Consider the following 19,014-nt stretch of genomic DNA (forward strand, 5'->3'; position numbering starts at 1 on the left):
TATCGAAGTTCTCAACTCGGACGCATAAATACAACTACTTTCGACGCTCTTCCTTCGGACTTCGGTCCCCAGGCATAACATCTGCCTGGAGAGAGATTTGTCTATTGTAGTCTACCCCCACAAATCGAGTTGTTTTTTTCGCTGTACAGCTCATGGTAAATTTGATACATAGTTTGGATGTGAATTAAAAAAAAATTAGACGCATAATTCCATGTATAAACCTACGATCCCCTGCTTGAGAGGCCATAGGTCAAACCACAAAAAAATATGCTACCACGGTATTGCCACTATATAGGTGTACTCATCAGTCTAACATCTGATAGTATGGTGTACGTTTGTGTTGCTCTGAAGGTGAGCTCTGGTTGAGTTCGGAACGCGTCAGTTTTGTGTGGTGGTGGTGGTGATAGATGGGTTTGTGTGATTTGTGTGTGTTCTTACAGTGTGGAGGTGGAGGAACTGCATGAACACGCAAATTTTGCATAAACTTAGCTATCATAAGATCGCGGGTGAGCAAAGAAATTCTTTTAGTTCATTGATATGGACCTCCGCAAAGTAACGCCTGATTCTATAAACTATATAGGTGTATTACCGCTACGCTATAGTATTTAGATATCATGCCACAGGTTTAGTAGAAAAATAAACGGCATAAGTAATGCTTTATCCAGACGCGAGTGATGAAAGCGTGGAATTAAATAATATAGATAAGCCGAGAGTGCCCCTGACGGACGGAGTCTATGCGGCATTATGTTCATTATAACGGTCCCTACATACCATGCTAGTAGTTTTAATACTTAATAATATGCGTCGTTGTTGACTTTGCCGGTAAAAGAACCTAACAGTCTACATTTATGTCTAACCTCCTAAGTCCTCGCGTACTTTATTACACAATTAACACTAAGAATAACGGCCGAATGTACTTTATAAACTACAAATTGTTCGTTGAATAAAGAGTTCTAAGATTTTTTAAATAATAACGAAAATAACGAAGCAGGAAAACCACGTCTAGGTCTTTGTACAAGTTGGTGTTGCTTGTAGGGTATTATATATAATTAGCGGACTGTAGACACTTTAAAACACCGGTTCTTCAGATAAAAGCAAGTTTATTGCAAAGACACACACTTAATTATTAATTACACAGTTACACACGCTCGGAATGGCTGGTAGAGAAGGGAAGAAAGTGGGGCGGCCACATAGCCCATAGACAATAAAGTTTATAAAAAAGGTAAAAAAATACTCTATGTTGGCGGTGTTGCCAACAGTCTTAAGGGAACTCGATTCCGCAATTTCACTGTACGTGGCTGGAGGTGCCGAAGGAAAGGTACTGTAAAGGTACGGTAAAATCGACCGTGGCAATTAACAAAGTCGGATCTACAGTTTTAGGATTATTATGTCAAAGTCAATATAAAACAGTATATTTGACTTTGGCACAATAATGGCAGATCCGACTCTGTTAATTGTCACGGTCGAAATGGTAGACCGCCATTTTCATCGAGATGATGACGAAAGAATTTAGGCTTTCGGTGGCAATTAGTGGCAAATATCAATACATTTATTTTATTCAACTCGACAATTTACCAATTCACTATCTGCATCACCTAAATTTCATAATTACAACTACCTATTCATCACATCAAACCATAAATCAAGTATTTATTTCCATGACTACACTGTAATAAACGTTTTGCACGCCTGTACCTGTCATATTAGCTCCTCACACTTATTAATGGCCTGTAAGCACATGTACTCATGTACACTCGCCCTAATGACACCAAGAAGCTTTTGTCACGTAAATTACGTAAATTCTAAGATTACATCTGTCAAGACGACATAAAGCCAATTTGTGAGCCTGCACAAACATAAATTTGCCGCCCGTAATGTCGGATAGATGCTGTTTTCTCTCTTATGAGAAAAGGAATTGGGTTTAGATTGTGGATTGCTTGATTGTGTAAGTGGAAGCTTAAGTTGGTTTTTGCGCATCAGAGCGTAAAGTGATATGGGTGGAATTTTATTGTCCTTCTTAGTTTTAGGGCACTGGCTATTTTTTTTACGAAAAATTCGCTCGTTTTCAATTGTTTTGATGTTAACAGGAGTCGCTTTCGTCAAAAGAGTCTCGAGTGTTTGAAGTGCCTGTTATGTTCGAGATAAGATAGATAACTACGTGATTCAATGGTCATTAAACTACTATGAGGCTCATAGGTACTGAAATAAAACAGATAGCTCACAGAAGCTGTGACAAGCCACATTAATCCATATTAATATTATAAATGCGAAAGTATGTGTGTTTGTATGTTTGTCCTTATTTCACGTCGAAACAAAGCGCCGGATCGATGTGATTTTTGGCATAAATATAGTTTATGGGCCTGAGAGTGACATAGGCTACTTATCCCGGAAAAATGCGCAGTTCTCGAGGGAACAGCGCGCGATAACCGAATTCCACGCGGGCGAAGCCGCGGGTAAAAGCTAGTATAATAATACTTATAATAATAATTATTATATACATACACACACCCAAGACTCGAGTACAAAACATTAGTATTCATCATACAAACATTTGGCTCGAACCCCCAAGTCAGTCACTACTTAGTCACTAGCAACTTAGCTATCCGGTCGTCCAACATCCTCCCTGAGCGATCCTACTGTAGAAAATGTACCCATCTAATAGAATATATGCTACAGTGGCCTACATCTAGAAAATGTAACGCTTCTACTTAGCATGTCATAGTAAATTGATACAACGGTGTCACATATTTAGAACACAGTTTGACACCAAGTCGGAAACCAGTTAGATGTGTATACGCCGTTGGTTATAGTTGTATTATGCTTGGTGTTTTATTTTCTGTGTAAATAAAATGCAGTGGGCAAGGATTTTTGTGATATGGTAAGTGTTTTTTTATGTAGATTTCTAGAAGCTTTATTAAACTTATCGTATTAGCGTGAATAGAATAAATGTTGGAGGCTGAATTTTTAGCCCACTTTCAGTGCTCAGATTAACTTGAAATTTGTAATGATAATGCTGTAGGTGTCCATGGGCGGCGGTGATCACTTACCATGAGGTGACCCGCCTGCTCGTTTGCCAGCTGTATGATAAACAAGTACAGTCAGAAAAAAAGGTTTTTAATTTTTTTTTATAATTGTGTTTTTTTTGGCATGGCCTGGCGTACTATGTCATGTTTTTAACCCCCGACGCAAAAAGAGGGGTGTTATAAGTTTGACCGCTATATGTGTCTGTATGTCTGTTTGTGGCACCGTAGCTCTTAAACGGGCGGACCGATTTAAATGCGGTTTTTTTTATTTAAAAGCAGGTTTTCTAGCGATGGTTCTTAGTTATGTTTCATCATAATCGGTCTAGCTAGGTTCCAACTTTTTTTGGTCAGGTTAGGTTATATGCACCTATTGTTGCGTTGATTATTGGTGCTAGTGTCTGTAACTAGACATAGCTAGAGAATACACTTGAAGCAAGATTTTAATCATCATCGTCGTTTCGGTGAAAAGAAAAAAAAAGAAAAACATTTTTTTTTTTTATCATGGGACACCTGACACCAATTGACCTAGTCCCAAACTAAGCAAAGCTTGTACTATGGATACTAGGCAACGGATAAACATACTTATATAGATAAATACATACTTAAATACATATTAAACACCCAGGACCCGAGAAGAAACATTCGTATTATTCATACAAATATCTGCCCCGGCCGGGAATCGAACCCGGGACCTCAAGTTTCGTAGTCAGGTTCTCTAACCACTTGACCATCCGGTCGTCTAAACGGTCCTCCGGTCGTCATTTACTCATGATAAGTATTTAAGAGTAAAGCAGAAACAGATTACAGAGACAAATTGTCACGAAATGGTTCCAACTCAGCATGAAGTCTCAGTATGATAATTGACAGTGATTTCTTCTTTTTCAGTGGACTTGTAGGCTCCAGTGTCGCAGGACATAAAGAGAGGAGGGCGCTTATTTTTCCACCTACAAGTCTTTACGGGGTAAGTTGTAACTGAAAACTTAGGGACCGTTTCATCACCCATTGATAAATTTTATTTGACGGATAAATGTGATACTGTCTCCGTCTATTCGAACAAAACAAACAGAGACGGCATCACATTTATCCGTCAGATAAATTCAATCAATGGATGGTGAAACAGGGGGCTAATATCATTAATCCCGACACATCCCGAAGTTTGACGCCAGTGTCTGTCTGTAGCATCGTAGCTCTCAAATGAATTATTGTCTAACTCACTCGCAATCGCAATCACCATCTCTTTCTACCCTCATCCAATACCGTGTGACAGAAAGAAGTGGTAATAACAATTTTGATTCCAAAGGCGTCAGACAATGAGGCCTCTGGTTGTATTTGGTTTTTTTATTAAAGTCACGGACTCCAATCGGGCGACTCACAAGTCGTCTTTGTTTTTAAAGACATCTTTCATTTCTTTGGTCAGCAGTATTGCCAAATAACTGGTTTACTGTTGCAGATCTTCTTAGCCATTGCGGTGCCTATCGACATCCCGGACAAGAACGTGTTCGTGTCGTACAACTTCGAAGCGAACTATTCCCCCGTCACCAACATCACTGAGATAGACGATGTGCTGTTCCCAAATCTACCGGTAAGTCTTCATATACTACGATCATTGACGACATAACCTCATATACAAGTATACCTGGACGCCCGAGTTTCCTTTTGTTCTACTTCTTCAGTGTCTCTTCAATGCTGAAGGTTGGCCGTAAGCTTTTTGTACTCTTCTCTATCAGCAGCCAGTTGGAACAGCTGTTAGATTGAAGATGCCGGTCCACTATCGGATGTTTTGCAGCCGCAACTTTCTTTTCCATCACCCAGCACGTCACTTTTCATCCACTTTACCCTGCAGCAGCATGTATCTGTCGTTCCTGAGGTCGTACTCAAGATACTCTCTTACGTATGGTCCCGCCGGAAGACCAGCGCTGACTCCATCCCAGGATTCATGCTGAGGCAGGACCTTTTCACTCACAAATACAAAATTTACTATTATGTGTGTGTTGAATAAACTTTTTTCATTCATTCATTACGTCTGTTGAATCTTCAAAAAAACGACGACGGAAGCTAATGCAACAAATATGCATTCATCAGACAGACACAACTATCACCACCACCACACTATGCTGACGCACTTCAAACTCCTAGAGTTCATCAAGATTTATTTGTTGCATAGAACGTAGCTAATGTAAGGTTGCGTGTGAGCAAAGTAATTGTTTATAAGTTCTTAGTTCATTGTTTGGATATTGTATTTATTTCAGGTCATCAGTTCCCGCCACAGCCGAAGTATTACGAGAGAATTAGCATACACAGTGCTGGAAGCAAGGTTTAAGGAGTAAGTTACCTTTACCACTCAGTTTACGTTTTCTCCCCACACACAGAACTACAAAGCCAAAAGGAAGATTTATGATTTTAGCAGCAAAATTATATTACATATATTATAGTTCATACACATTACTGCACTACTATACACTGCTATTATTTTATACTACTATAGTAGTTCGTGTGGTATTTCCAGGCATGGCATGAAGGGCAAGGAATGTATGCTCCGTAACATCTGCGAGGCAGCCGAGACACCACTCCACCACAACGGTCTGCTCGGGCATATCATGCATATCATTTTCACGTATGTATCTTATTTTACAAGCTTTTATTTAACCTCCAACGTTCTTACTTATAGTCTAAACTTTTTGAACTGAGCTCATCCATAGAAGACTCCAATACCATTACGTTGAAAATAGTTGAAATCACAAAATAAGATAACCAGCTCGTAGTAAAAGAAGGATATAACCGCCTTGGCAGGTGAATTAGACTATCGTATCTCTATTCTTGGAATATTGACTTGAATAAAAGCAGATGATATAGCATTGTATAGATGTCGGCGGCCGATCGTAAAATCCGCCAGATCACGAAATTCCTAGGCATATCGTGAAACGCCGCCATTTCATGATATGCCTAAACGTTGGCCAGGCATATCACGATGTGCCTGAGAAATAATACGGCAGATCGATTAGAGCAACGCATTCGTCGATATTCCTAGCTCTATACCGGCACATCGTAAAATAGTTTCTTATTTGGCCACTGGTGGCGCTGCGTATGCAATGGCGGCCGTGACCAGCTGACCGCCCGTGTTTGTTTAGCGCGTGAAAAATGTCGGCGTCGCAACAAAATGATCTTTAAACGAAAATAGTGATTGAATTCAAAATAGAAGTGCAAAAGAAGCTTTTGAACATCAGCTTCGTTCTTTTTATGTGAATCAAACGGATTCTGTGCACAATGTGAAAAAACCATGGACGTCTACCCGTATTTTAGAGGTTAGAATTTTGTTGGTAAATAAAGTATTCACTAGTTGTTATTAATTTATATAGAAAAATTTAGGTACGACGAGCGAAGCGAGGAGTGGTTAGTATTAATTGTGATCACGACGCACGAGCCGAGCGAGCGAAGCGAGCGTGCCGCGGCAGCGGCCGGCGAAGTGCCAGAACCGATATGGCGGCGTTTCATGATATGCCTAGGAATTTCATGATCTGCCTAAACTGGCCAAATCATGAAATGGCGGCGCTTCATGATATGCCTAGGAATTTCATGATCTGCCTAAATGTCACTAGGCAAATCGCTAAACGGTGAGTTATGAACGATATGGCGGATGTCCCTTAGCCAATTCATGAATTGGCGGCATTTCACGATATGCCTAGGAATTTCGTGATCTGCCGGATTTTACGATCGGCCGCCGACATAGATACAATGCCATTGTTAGTTTCAGAGTGAATGAGCTCAGCTCTATTTTAGTAGTAATTAGTGGTTTCAAAATATCCAAACTATTTTTCGACTACTTTTTGGTATCCGATTGTGCTGAAATTTAACATGCTCTTTAAGTGCTGTGGTGACAATACCAGTACCTATAAAAATCTGATGGTGAAATTTTGGTGTCCCAGCCAGAATTTTCTCCGCAATAGAACTCTTCAACGGTTAATGGCATCGACTTGCAACTTGGTACCGGTGCATGAGCTGGTAGCGTGAGAGCGCGGGGGAAGAACTGAGTTTCACTGAACACGCGGTGAGGATTCCGGTTTCGCAAAAGCTACGAGAGCCATACCAAATATCCGGCGGGATATTGCTTGGGCATCAACGCTACTCACGCTACACCCGCGGCAGCAGATATCTCTTAGATTTGAATAGGCAGGCTTTAAGGTGCTTACAGCCGCTAAAATAAAAGTGCTAAAGGGTGGTGTAATTTAAAAAGGAACCCTGCGTTCACGAAAAAGTAAAAAGTTTTTATTTGTGTTGTTTTTTTTTGTTTGCTCGTTATTCTATTTTTTAATATTCTGTTATCCTTTGAGTCTTCGATTATATTTTGAATGATTGAAAAAGTTCAAAAATTATTAGGTATTTTATTAGTAAATTACAATACTATACCTACTTCTTTCTATATTTGCCTGCTACTTATCAATTCGAATCATTTTATCAATTCGAGATTTTTCTTCACTTTTCGATGCATTGTACTTTGATATGCAAACTAGATGACCCCTTTTTAAATATTATTAAATTTTCTTGACAACTTGTGAACGAAAGGTACAAATACGTTGCGTGCTGAGAGCGGTAACCTCGCTATTTGTCTGCACAAGGTAACAGGTATTTTCTCCTTTAACAAGACAACTACCTACCTTTTAAACTTACCACTTTTTTCCACAGACCATCGACATCTCGCGAAGAGGGTCTCTCGGATGACTACTACGAAGCAGAAGTCGACGGACAAAGAGGAGACTGCGACAAGTACTTAGACCTCTGCCCTTTTAGCGTCTTCGACGTGATCACAAGGCTTGCCGAGATACGACCTAACCACGTATAAATCATAATGAAATGAATTCTGCCCTCTTGGCGTGTTCCTACTAGGTACTGGTTCTATTGACAGTAATATATTATACTTTATAGAGTTCTATAAAGTGTTGCCAATTTAGCGACTTTTGCTTAAGTCTTAGCGACCGAAAAAAAGTTTTGACGACAAAAATGGTTTAGCGACTTATCTGGCGACTTTTGGAATACAAATTTAAACAGTTCTAGGACCAATAATGGATACATTTTTTTGTCAACTTGGCGACGACGAGAATTAAACAGTGCCAAGAGATATATATAAAAAACGACAAACGCACTTGCGCACCAATTTCAAAATTTATCTAAGGCTCCATTCGTTTATGCTCTAGCTTTAGCTATTTTAAAAAAAAAAATTCAAATCAATTTCAGTGAAACTTTCGTTCTCAACTTTTCAGACCACTAGTGGCCTCTTGTGTCTCTCCTAGACAAAATCCTGAGTCCGCTCGCTCCGGGCGGAATTAATTTTAGCGACTCGAGTTTCTAGGAGTTGGCAACACTATAATAGTACTGTCAATGGAACTAGTGTGAACACACCCTCTTATGCTGCGTTGCCACCAGAACTTTACGAGGATGCGTTGCGACGAATTTGTTTTTCATGAGCCAATAGAAAAGCTTCATTTATCTATCCTCGCTCCGCTCAGCTGTTTCTTGTTAGAGCTGCGTTCGCGTTAGATCTTGGTTCATGGATAATCGATCACTGAATGAATTATCACAGACAAGTCTCCCCGAATTGATAAAAATCGTATCTTTTGAACAACAACCAATTTTAGTCAAACTTTGCTACATACCAAACTTTGTATGACTGCTAAATAGTTCTCATAGAACGAAAACATGATCTAATACTCAATACTCAATATTTTATTGCTTTTCCACAATGTATGGTTACAAATGTTACAAAGAGAACAATCTAATCTTATCTAATTTAAGATCATCGCCCATTTAGAACGAAACCGACACAATTCAAAATGTTCTCATTTTAAAACTCAATCATGTTTTATTGTAAAATTTATTGTAGTAATGTGAATAATTCAAATTGTGTCGGTTTCGTTCTAAAGGTGCGGGCGTTTGAAAGGATTTACTGTCATTCAGTACATATGAAAAATCGTAAACCGAAATCGACTAAATATTTTGAATTCGAACCAAAATCAATACCATCCAAAGCGAATTTTATCAAAATGTAATAAGTCCTCATAGGCACAGAGACTTTCATAATGCAATGTCAGTTTGACTGTCACTGTGAAAAGATTCCATAATGGGACATAAGTTGGTTCGATAGTTCACAAACTAGATCAAGTTTCAAACTTATGTTCAGCCGTAATTGCTGTAGCGGACAGGTAGCGGATAAAAAATCTGACATGAATAAGATATATGATATTTTATTTACAACAACGTAATGAAATTATAACTATTTTTAATTATCCTAATCTTAATGCACATGTAAAAAGCAAAACAAAAAATTTAAAGGAGTCCCCTTAGGCAAGGTTCTGTAGATGCTGGCAGCGTTCCCTCTCTGAATAAAGATTTGTCTGAGTCCAAGGAAGCTGCCAACTCTTCGATCCCCCGTGTGTGACGTCTATAAATAGGAATTTAATGTTATTTCCAAAGAATACTTTAGATTATTTTCCTCGTATTATAATTGTTTTTAAAATTAAATATGCTCAATTAGTTTTACCAAATTAATTCCTTGTTAAAAATTAATGGAAATAAGATTCTATTAACGTTTAATGACGAAATAAAAAACTTTATTTAATTAAGACTTTTATTGTGCTCCACTTTCAATACATTATGACGTATATTCGGTACAGGTGCACTAAATAGACTTAAGTCGATTTATACAATACTTTAACAACATAAGTTCACAGCCATTCAAACTAATTACAAATATATATAAATAATATTTAAATCTAAATTTTATAAAATCAATATAGGCTCGATAAATTACATCAGATAATTTATAACATTATTACTATTTGTAATTAATTTGTTTATAATATATTTATAATTCTATAATATAAGGTAAAATTTCGAACGTGATACAATATAAGTTTCTATCTCAATTAATGCTGAACTAAATTAGTTTTTTTTAGTTGAGTTGTCCACACGTTCAGTTTGTAATTTTACTTCAATAAGTTCCAAGAATCATTTTAACATTGGAATTAATGGATTATATTGTAAAATGAACTGAGCTAGGAACACTGATTTAGTATCACATTTAAAATCTCACCTTGTATGTTATATTACTAGCTATTTTTTTATTTCTATGAGCTTACAATAATGTAGTACATATCTACTTACTTATGGCAGATAAAATGCCTAATGACCCGATATATATGTTACTATATCCTTTACTATATACTGTGTGAACCATCCCATTAGGGTCTCTCCACACCTATGGACGCGGAATCGACAAAAGCCGATTGAAAAAAGCTTTATTCCAACGCAATAAGAGCGAAATAGACGACGACGCGTCGGCAGGCGTCGGCCGAGCCGATCCGAGCCGAAGGCATACCTTGTTAGCGCTTATTACGTGGGCGTAAAGCTTTTTAACCCCCGACGCAAAAAGAGGGGTGTTATAAGTTTGACCGCTATGTGTGTCTGTCTGTGGCACTATAGCTCTTAAGCGGGTGGACCGATTTGTATTCCTTTTTTTTATTTGAGAGCAGGTTTTCTAGCGATAGTTCTTAGACACGTTTCATCAAAGTCGATGCAGTCGTTTTTGAGATATTGAACTTTGAAGTGACAAAATCGGTAGTTTCCCAACTTTATGTTGGTAAGGTTATTTCAATCGACTTTTGCCGACGCCACGTCTTTAGATGTGGAGAAACCTTAGGTTTAGTAGTTGAATAAAAATACCAGAATTTTACTATTTCCCATGGGCATTCCAAAAAAAATCCAACAAAGGATGCACCTGGTAAATGCATGTCTCTAAACTACATAAAATTGAGCTAAGGCTTAATTACTTATTTTACTACTGAAATATTTGCGCGCAATATTTGGCATCATAATATATAAATAGATAAAATATAGACTAATAATTTGGCCCATGTGAGCAGTAACGGCGATATTATATTCTTTTGTGGAACCTGTTGGAGGTGGATCCTGTACAGAAGCAAACGTGTACCTGTCTTGCGTGTGAACAAGAAGTAGAGGTAACTACTTAATTTAAATTAAACTCCAATTCAATAGAATCTGACAATCCTGTAGACACTTCCAGCCTACTAATATAAACACCGGGCAGCCTAAGGCTTTGTGATGTGACTATTATTCTTTTTTGATTCCTTTTAGATAATTGCAACAACAGGGACATAAATAATCAAGTGTGCCCACGATAGGGTCTCTTAAATATGTAGAAAATTGACAGATTCTATTGAATTTTACTTTAGATCATTAATGGTATACTGAAAGGTAGGTTAGGTAAACGTCCGACACGCTAAAGCCTAAAGAAAGAAATAAAGAAAGAAAGAAGACATTTATTCACATTTACAAAGACACACAAATACCTACAACAAAATTTAAAAATAAGAATAAACAACGAACATAAAAGAAAACAAAAAAAAACAAACATGAAAATACATACACCATAAATACATATATAAATAGATGGCACTCTGCTGTTACCTCTATTGCTAATGACATAAAATTATAGCTGGCAACTATAGGGACACTTACAAGCACTCGTACGTTTACCTTGTATTTTTTGTCCATGCAGTTCATTAAGTTGAACAACTAAATTTCGATAGTTAAAATTTGTACAAAAAAACAGTTGTGACTGGATAGCGGTAGTTATCTTCATGTCGACTCCGGGTCCCAAGATACAGGCTTAGCCTAGTTTGGGATCCACTGTATTTAATAATTGATTGTTATTATCCTGGTGTTATAATAAACATTTATCTACATGCATATCATAACTTCCCTATTATATGTTCAGAAACGACTATCAAATGGCCTTTATTAAGAAACCTGGTATCTGCGGGTGCATCTTAATGTTCACATTAAAGTACAGTGCATCTTAATGTTTACATTAAAGTATCGGTAATACTTTTTTTAACAATGCATATAGAAACTTATACATGCATGTAGATAATAATTATTATTATAAATAAACTTTAGTTTTTTATTATCTGTTTTATTTAAGCTTTGGTAGGTACTTCAAATTAGTTATCAGTAACACTAACTTAAAAATACAGGCCATATCTGAACATATAGAAAACTTATGATATGCATGTAGATAAAGTTATGTATGCGGCTACATATAATTAGGCATTATGCACCAGCCACATAAATAACTATTTTTCATTTTTCAATTTACTTTACAATTGTGTCACAGTGGCACTTTTTCCAATCAGTAGTTGGTTAACTACCATATACCACCAAGTTTTTGGTCTCAACTGATACCTGTTTTCTGTATTGCTTACTTTGTGCTCTATAAAAAGTTCTTATAGTTTATTGTATTGTGGGCTTCCGTAAAGGGACGCCTTTTCATTAAATTTTACCTGAACTGTAAACAATACTCTTTAAAGAAACCCCATGATCTACCATCCAAATTTAAAGACATATTAAAACCCTGATCCTCAATCTAGCTGACAATCCCAATTGTCTCAATACCCTTAGGATAGAAGAAGTTGTTCTTCCTCATAGGTATGGAGGATATCTGCTGGTCCACCGGTACCCTGGTGTCATAAAGAGACGGAGACTGGAAGATGATGCCGAAGGTTCCCACGAAGCAGGCGATGGTGAAGAGCCAGAGGAAGAAGCGGTCCAGGACCATTGACATGAACTTCCAGTCTTCCACCACCTGTGGACAAGAGGTGGCTTGGTAAATGTATTCTTTCGCAATCTTCCCCATGAAGAGTGAATAACAACTTCATGTTGTTTCAACAATGTTCCCAGAATTTGTTCTGATATTGCGATATTGAAACAATTTAATTGTGTTCGTAGAAAGTATTTTTTGTAGAACGTAGGTATGTCTCTCAGTGCTCAGCGTCTGTCTACCACCAGCATGCAGCGCGTTATGCGATACTTTGGACAGATTGCTCGCAGAGATGCTAGCAATATGGAGCGCCTGGTGGTCACAGGAAAAGTTGAGGATAAAAGACCCAGAGGCCGGAGCCCAAGACGGTGGTCTGACCAGATCTCAGAGCAGATCAACCTACCAATCAGCGCTGCAATCCACCAGGCAGCTGATCGTAACCGATGGAGAATTGCTGTTGACAAGCTGAAACGGAGTCACGATCCTCAGCAATGAGGGAGCGATTGAGAAGAAGAGGTATGTCTCTAACGTAGGTAATCAAAATATCTTTATTCAATTTAGGCCATAGCAATTAAGATTATAACAATCAGTACGAATGTCAAAAAAAAAACTTCCACCGGTTCGGAAAAACCTCTGTTGAGAAGAATCCGGCAAGAAACTCAACGAGGTATATTCTTTTTAAGCTAGGTAAAGAATTTTGTTATAATTATGTGCTTATCAGTTATCAAAATAACTAACACGTTGCGCCTTCTATTCTACACTAAGCGACTATATTTTCAACACATCACCCACAATCCCAACGCAATCTTTCATCATCATTAACGTCACAATCATGACGTCATCTTTGCCATTGTTTGTTTGATTGACAAAAGAAAAAGTACCTGCCCAATATTTTCTGATAATGGATTGACAGACTAAATTTAATCAACCACCCACGAAACTACTCAATTTTACACCAGCTTTCGTACCATATTTTTAGACAAAATAAAGATTATATTTGTTATGGCGATTTCCGTACCCAGGGAATAACCTGTACCCTCTGTGGTGTCTTAACTGTGACACAGTAGACACTCGTGAGAAATTGAATAAAGTGTTTTGCATATTGTTGTGGCGTGAAATTTGAATTTTGTGAAGCCGTCTCTAGTGTTATTCGTTTTGCATCTGCTGACTAGTTTATATTTTAAAAATATTATAGGAACCTAGCATTTTAAATTGATCTTTTTTTAACCCCCGAAACAAAAAGAGGGGTATTATAAGTTTGACGCCAATGTCTGTTTGTTTGTCTGTCTGCCTGTATGTGGCATCGTAGCACTCAAACAGATGTACCGATATCGATGCGGTTTTTACGTGAAATGAGTTTTCTTGAGGTGGTTTTTAGCTGTAATTCTAATGAATATAATACTCAAGCTTTTTCCCTTGGCTGATCCGATTCTACTCCGATTCTTGGCTGAGCCTTAAGAGAAGTCTCTTCGTTCCACTCTCCATACAAACGTAGTCCCGGTCTCATTTGTAAACTAGGCAACAGAAATAGATGAATTTTGTAAGTATGGACTAAACGTCATCTTTGCCTGTGGTTTTTCAGATTTTTCATATAAATGTGTACCTAATAATATCAGAATTACAGGAGCTCGAACATCGACAAAAAAAAGAATTACAGACTAATAAAGCATTTTTACAAAAATCGAAAAAACCACAGGCATAGAAAATATAATGAATGTCTTGATCGTAAAATATCATTGATTTATGTGCTAAACATTTCGTATAATATGAAGACTCAACATTCAACCGCCCAAATCTTGAAAAGCCTACAGCTATCTCGATATAAATTACGGACGTCGTTGCGGAAGGCATGGGGGAGCATGGGGGGAAGCGGCTACGAGCGCTTCTGTCACGAGCGATAAAGACAGCAATATCCCAAACAAATACCTGACGCGGCCGCGCGGGCGGCAGGGAAACTTCTCTTAAATACTTAAGGCTTTACAAACATATATTAAGAAATATTATTATCATAACAACGATGTCAAAATTCAGTCAAAACCTCCTGCACTCGGGAACTCAGTTGTTTTTTTATAGTTCCCACTGTTTTAAACCGTGTAGATACGGTCACGATCTTTAATATGTGATCCGTTTTGTAAAAAAAAACCTTTGAATTGTCATACAAGATTACAGATATTCGATTTTGAGTGAGTCCCAAATTAAAGGTCATCAATGTAAATGTCATCACTGTGATCTAAAACAACAAAGCTACAACAGCAAAACTGTTACCACTCAATCTCCAAAGTAAACGTCTACGTATATCCTGAACCATCTCCCAGAATTTAATGCGAAAACAAGAACACGCGTGCGATCAAAGCCTGACAATCACGAGGCAATCTGCGACGGGAAATAGCTCCCATCATTAGCCCTTTGAGCTCCGGATATAATAAAAAATGTCCTTTTAAAACTTCAACGGGTTCAATTAAACTAACCTCTTACTGGCCTTTGAAAGGCGTAATTGGACATTTTCTAAACTTTCAGAGGCAAAGAATGCTGCGTCAAAGAGTTGATGGTTTGACTGTTAGAGGCCTGATTCATTTTGCGTTGGGTCGCATGAACATGGTAACTATAATAATATTACACAAATAAACATTATTCTGATTTAATTAAATATATATAAAGTTACAGTGGCATAGTTACCGAAGGGTTAGACGGGGCAGTGCCCCGCTGCCCCCAAGCTCAGGGGCCCCTCGGACTCTCACTTATACAAACTATAAATGACAAATCTGGAGTACGTCGAATTCGGACATACGATTTTAAATAATTTAGATGGGGCCCTAGTTTATTTTTGCCCCAGGGCCTTTGGTTACCAAGCTACGCCACTGTACAGGTAGTTCATGGCAAATCATTTTAGATGAATATGTGGGCCAATTTTTGAAAATATACCCATAAATGCAATTGAAACGGAATTTTAAATGCTGTGCCTATCTCAAGTAGTCGAAAACTTAACTAGTGTGATATTTGCGGCAATTACTTACACAGAAATCTGCGTAGTGGGAAATCCCCCACTTTAGAATGTTGTTTGCTAAATTAAACACTTAATTAGAAATCAAATTCATCATCGTCAGCCGGAACACGTTCAAAGTTGTTGTTGTCGTTGTTGTTGTTGTTGTTGTATCTATGAGCGAGTCTCGCGGTAGTTTCATGTTCAAAAAAGATCTCCCCCTTAGAACGCCACAATGAACAGCCTGTCTCGTGTTCCACTGGTTTCCCGCAAGTAGTCTACCAAGTGGAAGGCCTATAAACGCAGCGTCTTGCGGTTCGTATTCGACACCCTACCTGTGTTCTAGCAATAGCCTGCCCATTGCCACTTCAACTTATATGTTTTTTGAACTACGTCGATGACTTGCTCTTTAGCAAACTTCTTTACTTCGGATTTAAAAGTCACGGTTCAATAAACTTTAATTCGCCCTGAGCAACTCGAATCCCACACGAAGCAAATAGCCTTCATACAAAGAGCATCCCATGGGAACCAACCACACGAGTCTCGCTTCGTTTGCAGGCAACCAACCGCAGCCATGTTACTTGTGAATATGTAAGATAGCTCACCCTCAAACGAGGTAAAAAATATTTAAAATTTTATATAAATAGTTTGAAATGAGTGCAAAACGTAAAAAGTAAAGTTTAACCTAAAACTAATAATCCCAAATTCGAGTACGTAGGTTTTGGTTACGTAGTTTTATCTTGGAGTTCCAATGCCTGCCTTATTGTTCTCTGATGATACCTGATTCTTGGTCAAAGTACACACTAACAAGCCCTAACTATTCCATTCTACCATAAATATTTGTAAGTAATTCTACATAATTTCTAATTCTACATTACACTCGTAACTTGTAGTCGTTGCACTCCACTGTTTTATGAATAAAATCAAAACTGTCAGGAAAACGGCCTATAGTAAACTATTGAAGCAATATGTAATGCTTGCTAAGTCTTAATTGGTGTATTAACTTAACTTTTAAAACTGGCACAACAAAATAGTAATTTAAATAAAAACGCAACCTAGCATAGTGCAATCGATCCTCTTTTCGATTCTGAAAAAAACACTCTTAGGTTTTTAGTTATTTAAGTAACACCATGTGTAACTGCAGTTCGCACAATATTTCTCGCAAGGTAAATGAGGCTTTTTAAGTTGAACGCCAAAAGGGCAACATTGCGATACCCTGCCATCTTTAAAATTCATAGACTTTATAAATCTCGCTTCACCGAAGACGGAAGGCGCCTTATAGTAGGTCCAAATAAATCAATTTGTGAGTCCATCAATCGAGATCCCGTAGTACCAATGCGAAGGCGCGACTTTAAATTGAAATTCGATATCCACTCGACGATATCCACGGTACAGTGACTTCCGAAGATCTCATAACTGAAGCAATCGTGGCTCGTGCAACAGGGTTCTCTATTATGGTGATACTACTTACTACATTGTGATGATGTTTGTTCATGGAGTACCATTGCAAAATATAAAACGGTATGCTCATCGTTGAAAGCTATCAACGTCGATAAGAGTATTTTACTAGACAGTCTTCCCATTTGCCTGTTACCTTTTCATGCTTAGGGGCTGTTTCACCATCCATTGATTAGCGTTAGCCAACTGTGTGATGCGTCTCCATCTATTCGAACAAACAAATAGACGGCATCACACCTAACCGCCAGTTAACACTAATCAATGATGGTGAAACATCCCCTAAAACTGTTGAACAGTTTGGACAAAATTTGCTATGGAAATAACATGAGACCATGGGAAGGACACTGAATATTTTTTATCCCGAATAACTGTATAGTTGCTGCAGGATAGCAATAAACGGACTCTAGACCGATAGATCATCATCATCATCATCATCACAGCCGTAGGACGTCCACTGTTGGACATAGGCCTCCCCCATACACCTCCAGTTGCTTCGGTTGGCAGCGGCTTGCATCCACCGTGAACCAGACAGATAGATATACTTTTTCACTTCTCATGCTCTTCAAATGTTTCTTTAGTCTCTGCATATCGGGACTAAAGTCTTTTTTTACTCTCTAGGGATTAAAGTACTTTTTTTTTATTTACATTGGAAACCCTTAAACAGCCAACACGGAGTTTGTGAATGGAAGATTTTTAGGCGTGGAAATAACCTCAAAATGACAACTGTGCAAATTAAAAAAAAAAACGATTTAATTTCGTGAAACCCAATTAATGATTACGAATATGAATCAATTCAATTATTATTATGGATTAATTCATTTTATTATGCATAATCCAATTAGTTTTAAAATAGTTTTAAATTTTAAAACTGTTGGCTAAATATGCAAGCTTTTAAAGCGTCACTTCATAAATAATAACAGAAAATCCGCTTAAGAATTTTTTTTTGCTATTTGAATTTTGAACAGATGGCCTGTCAATGGAGTCGAGCGTACATTTTTAAAAGTAATAAATGTTAAACTAAACATCTCAGTCCCTTGTTGAACAATCTACTATTATTGTAATATTAGTAGGGATTTATTTTTGAGTCTACCCGTGGTTTGAATGCCTATTTATCTAATAGATATGGTTTGTAAAGTGCATGCAAATTCAACTATTAACGTTATTTAGCAAAAGAATTCACTTTTATTAATATCACATGTCTTGGTAGCATCAGCCAAATATTTCTATTCATTTAACAATAATGTCGATAACACCTGTCTGACAACTTGAAAGTTTGACTTTAGCATTCATTTGTTCATTCAAACGTCCGTTTGTTAAAAAAAACGTTTAAAAATTGATGGACCACTTATTTGACCACTTATTTTGACTGTACATTTTGATATATTTCATTTACTTCTAAGAGTACGCCTTACGCAAAGTCTGGGTTACTTATTGAGCAAAAAGCCTCAAAGCCTGTGCTAAATTTTAAGGCAAAGAATTTCCTAAAGTATGTCCGAGAAGAGATAAGTGGCTTCAAGCAGCATACTCAAAATAGCCCGCGGTGTTTGCAGACATTCTCTCTAAGTTATCCGGGCATACATGTCCCGTGTGACAACATAAACTGGGAAATTTCGTACCGTATGGCCTGAAAACAGTAACGTAGTGGATACAAGGAAAATAAACTTGGGGAAACGGTACCGAAGGCATTTCTGGAAGAAGGTGCACGAAAATTGCATCTTAGGTGTTTTAGGTGTGTGCCAGGATGTCTTATAAATTTGTAGGATGAAACCGTTCGACCTCATAAACTGCTAACACTTTTAAATTTCTTATTTTCTTGACTGTGGACAAAAATGCGTGAAAAAATGTGTATGTAAACTCTTTATTGTACAAAAGAGAGGAATCATCTTGAACTTTCTTTTTAAACTTCGACTAAAAATAGGGGTGTTATAAGTTTGACGCCAATA

General features: G+C 37.6%; 2 protein-coding genes across 3 annotated transcripts in view; one reads left to right on the forward strand and one right to left on the reverse strand.

Moving 5' to 3' along the window:
• The first annotated feature begins 2,760 nt into the window (after positions 1-2,760).
• LOC141439756 (uncharacterized) lies at positions 2,761-9,633 on the forward strand. Its single transcript, XM_074104124.1, has 6 exons — positions 2,761-2,878; positions 3,909-3,984; positions 4,474-4,605; positions 5,273-5,346; positions 5,530-5,637; positions 7,704-9,633. The coding sequence occupies exons 1-6, from the start codon at positions 2,850-2,852 to the stop codon at positions 7,858-7,860; spliced, it is 576 nt and encodes a 191-aa protein (XP_073960225.1). The 5' UTR covers positions 2,761-2,849; the 3' UTR covers positions 7,861-9,633.
• Positions 9,634-12,000: 2,367 nt separating this feature from the next.
• nAChRbeta2 (nicotinic acetylcholine receptor beta2) overlaps positions 12,001-19,014 on the reverse strand; it is a 122,039-nt gene continuing 115,025 nt past the window's right edge. For both annotated transcript variants that reach the window (XM_074104182.1, XM_074104180.1), the window contains one exon: positions 12,001-12,678. In XM_074104182.1, coding sequence (XP_073960283.1) covers positions 12,460-12,678 — 219 coding nt within the window. In that variant the 3' untranslated portion in view covers positions 12,001-12,459. The remainder of the gene's footprint in view (positions 12,679-19,014) is intronic.

The sequence above is a fragment of the Choristoneura fumiferana genome, chromosome 21 (genome assembly GCF_025370935.1).
Source record: "Choristoneura fumiferana chromosome 21, NRCan_CFum_1, whole genome shotgun sequence".
NCBI classification, from domain to species: Eukaryota; Metazoa; Arthropoda; class Insecta; order Lepidoptera; family Tortricidae; genus Choristoneura; species Choristoneura fumiferana.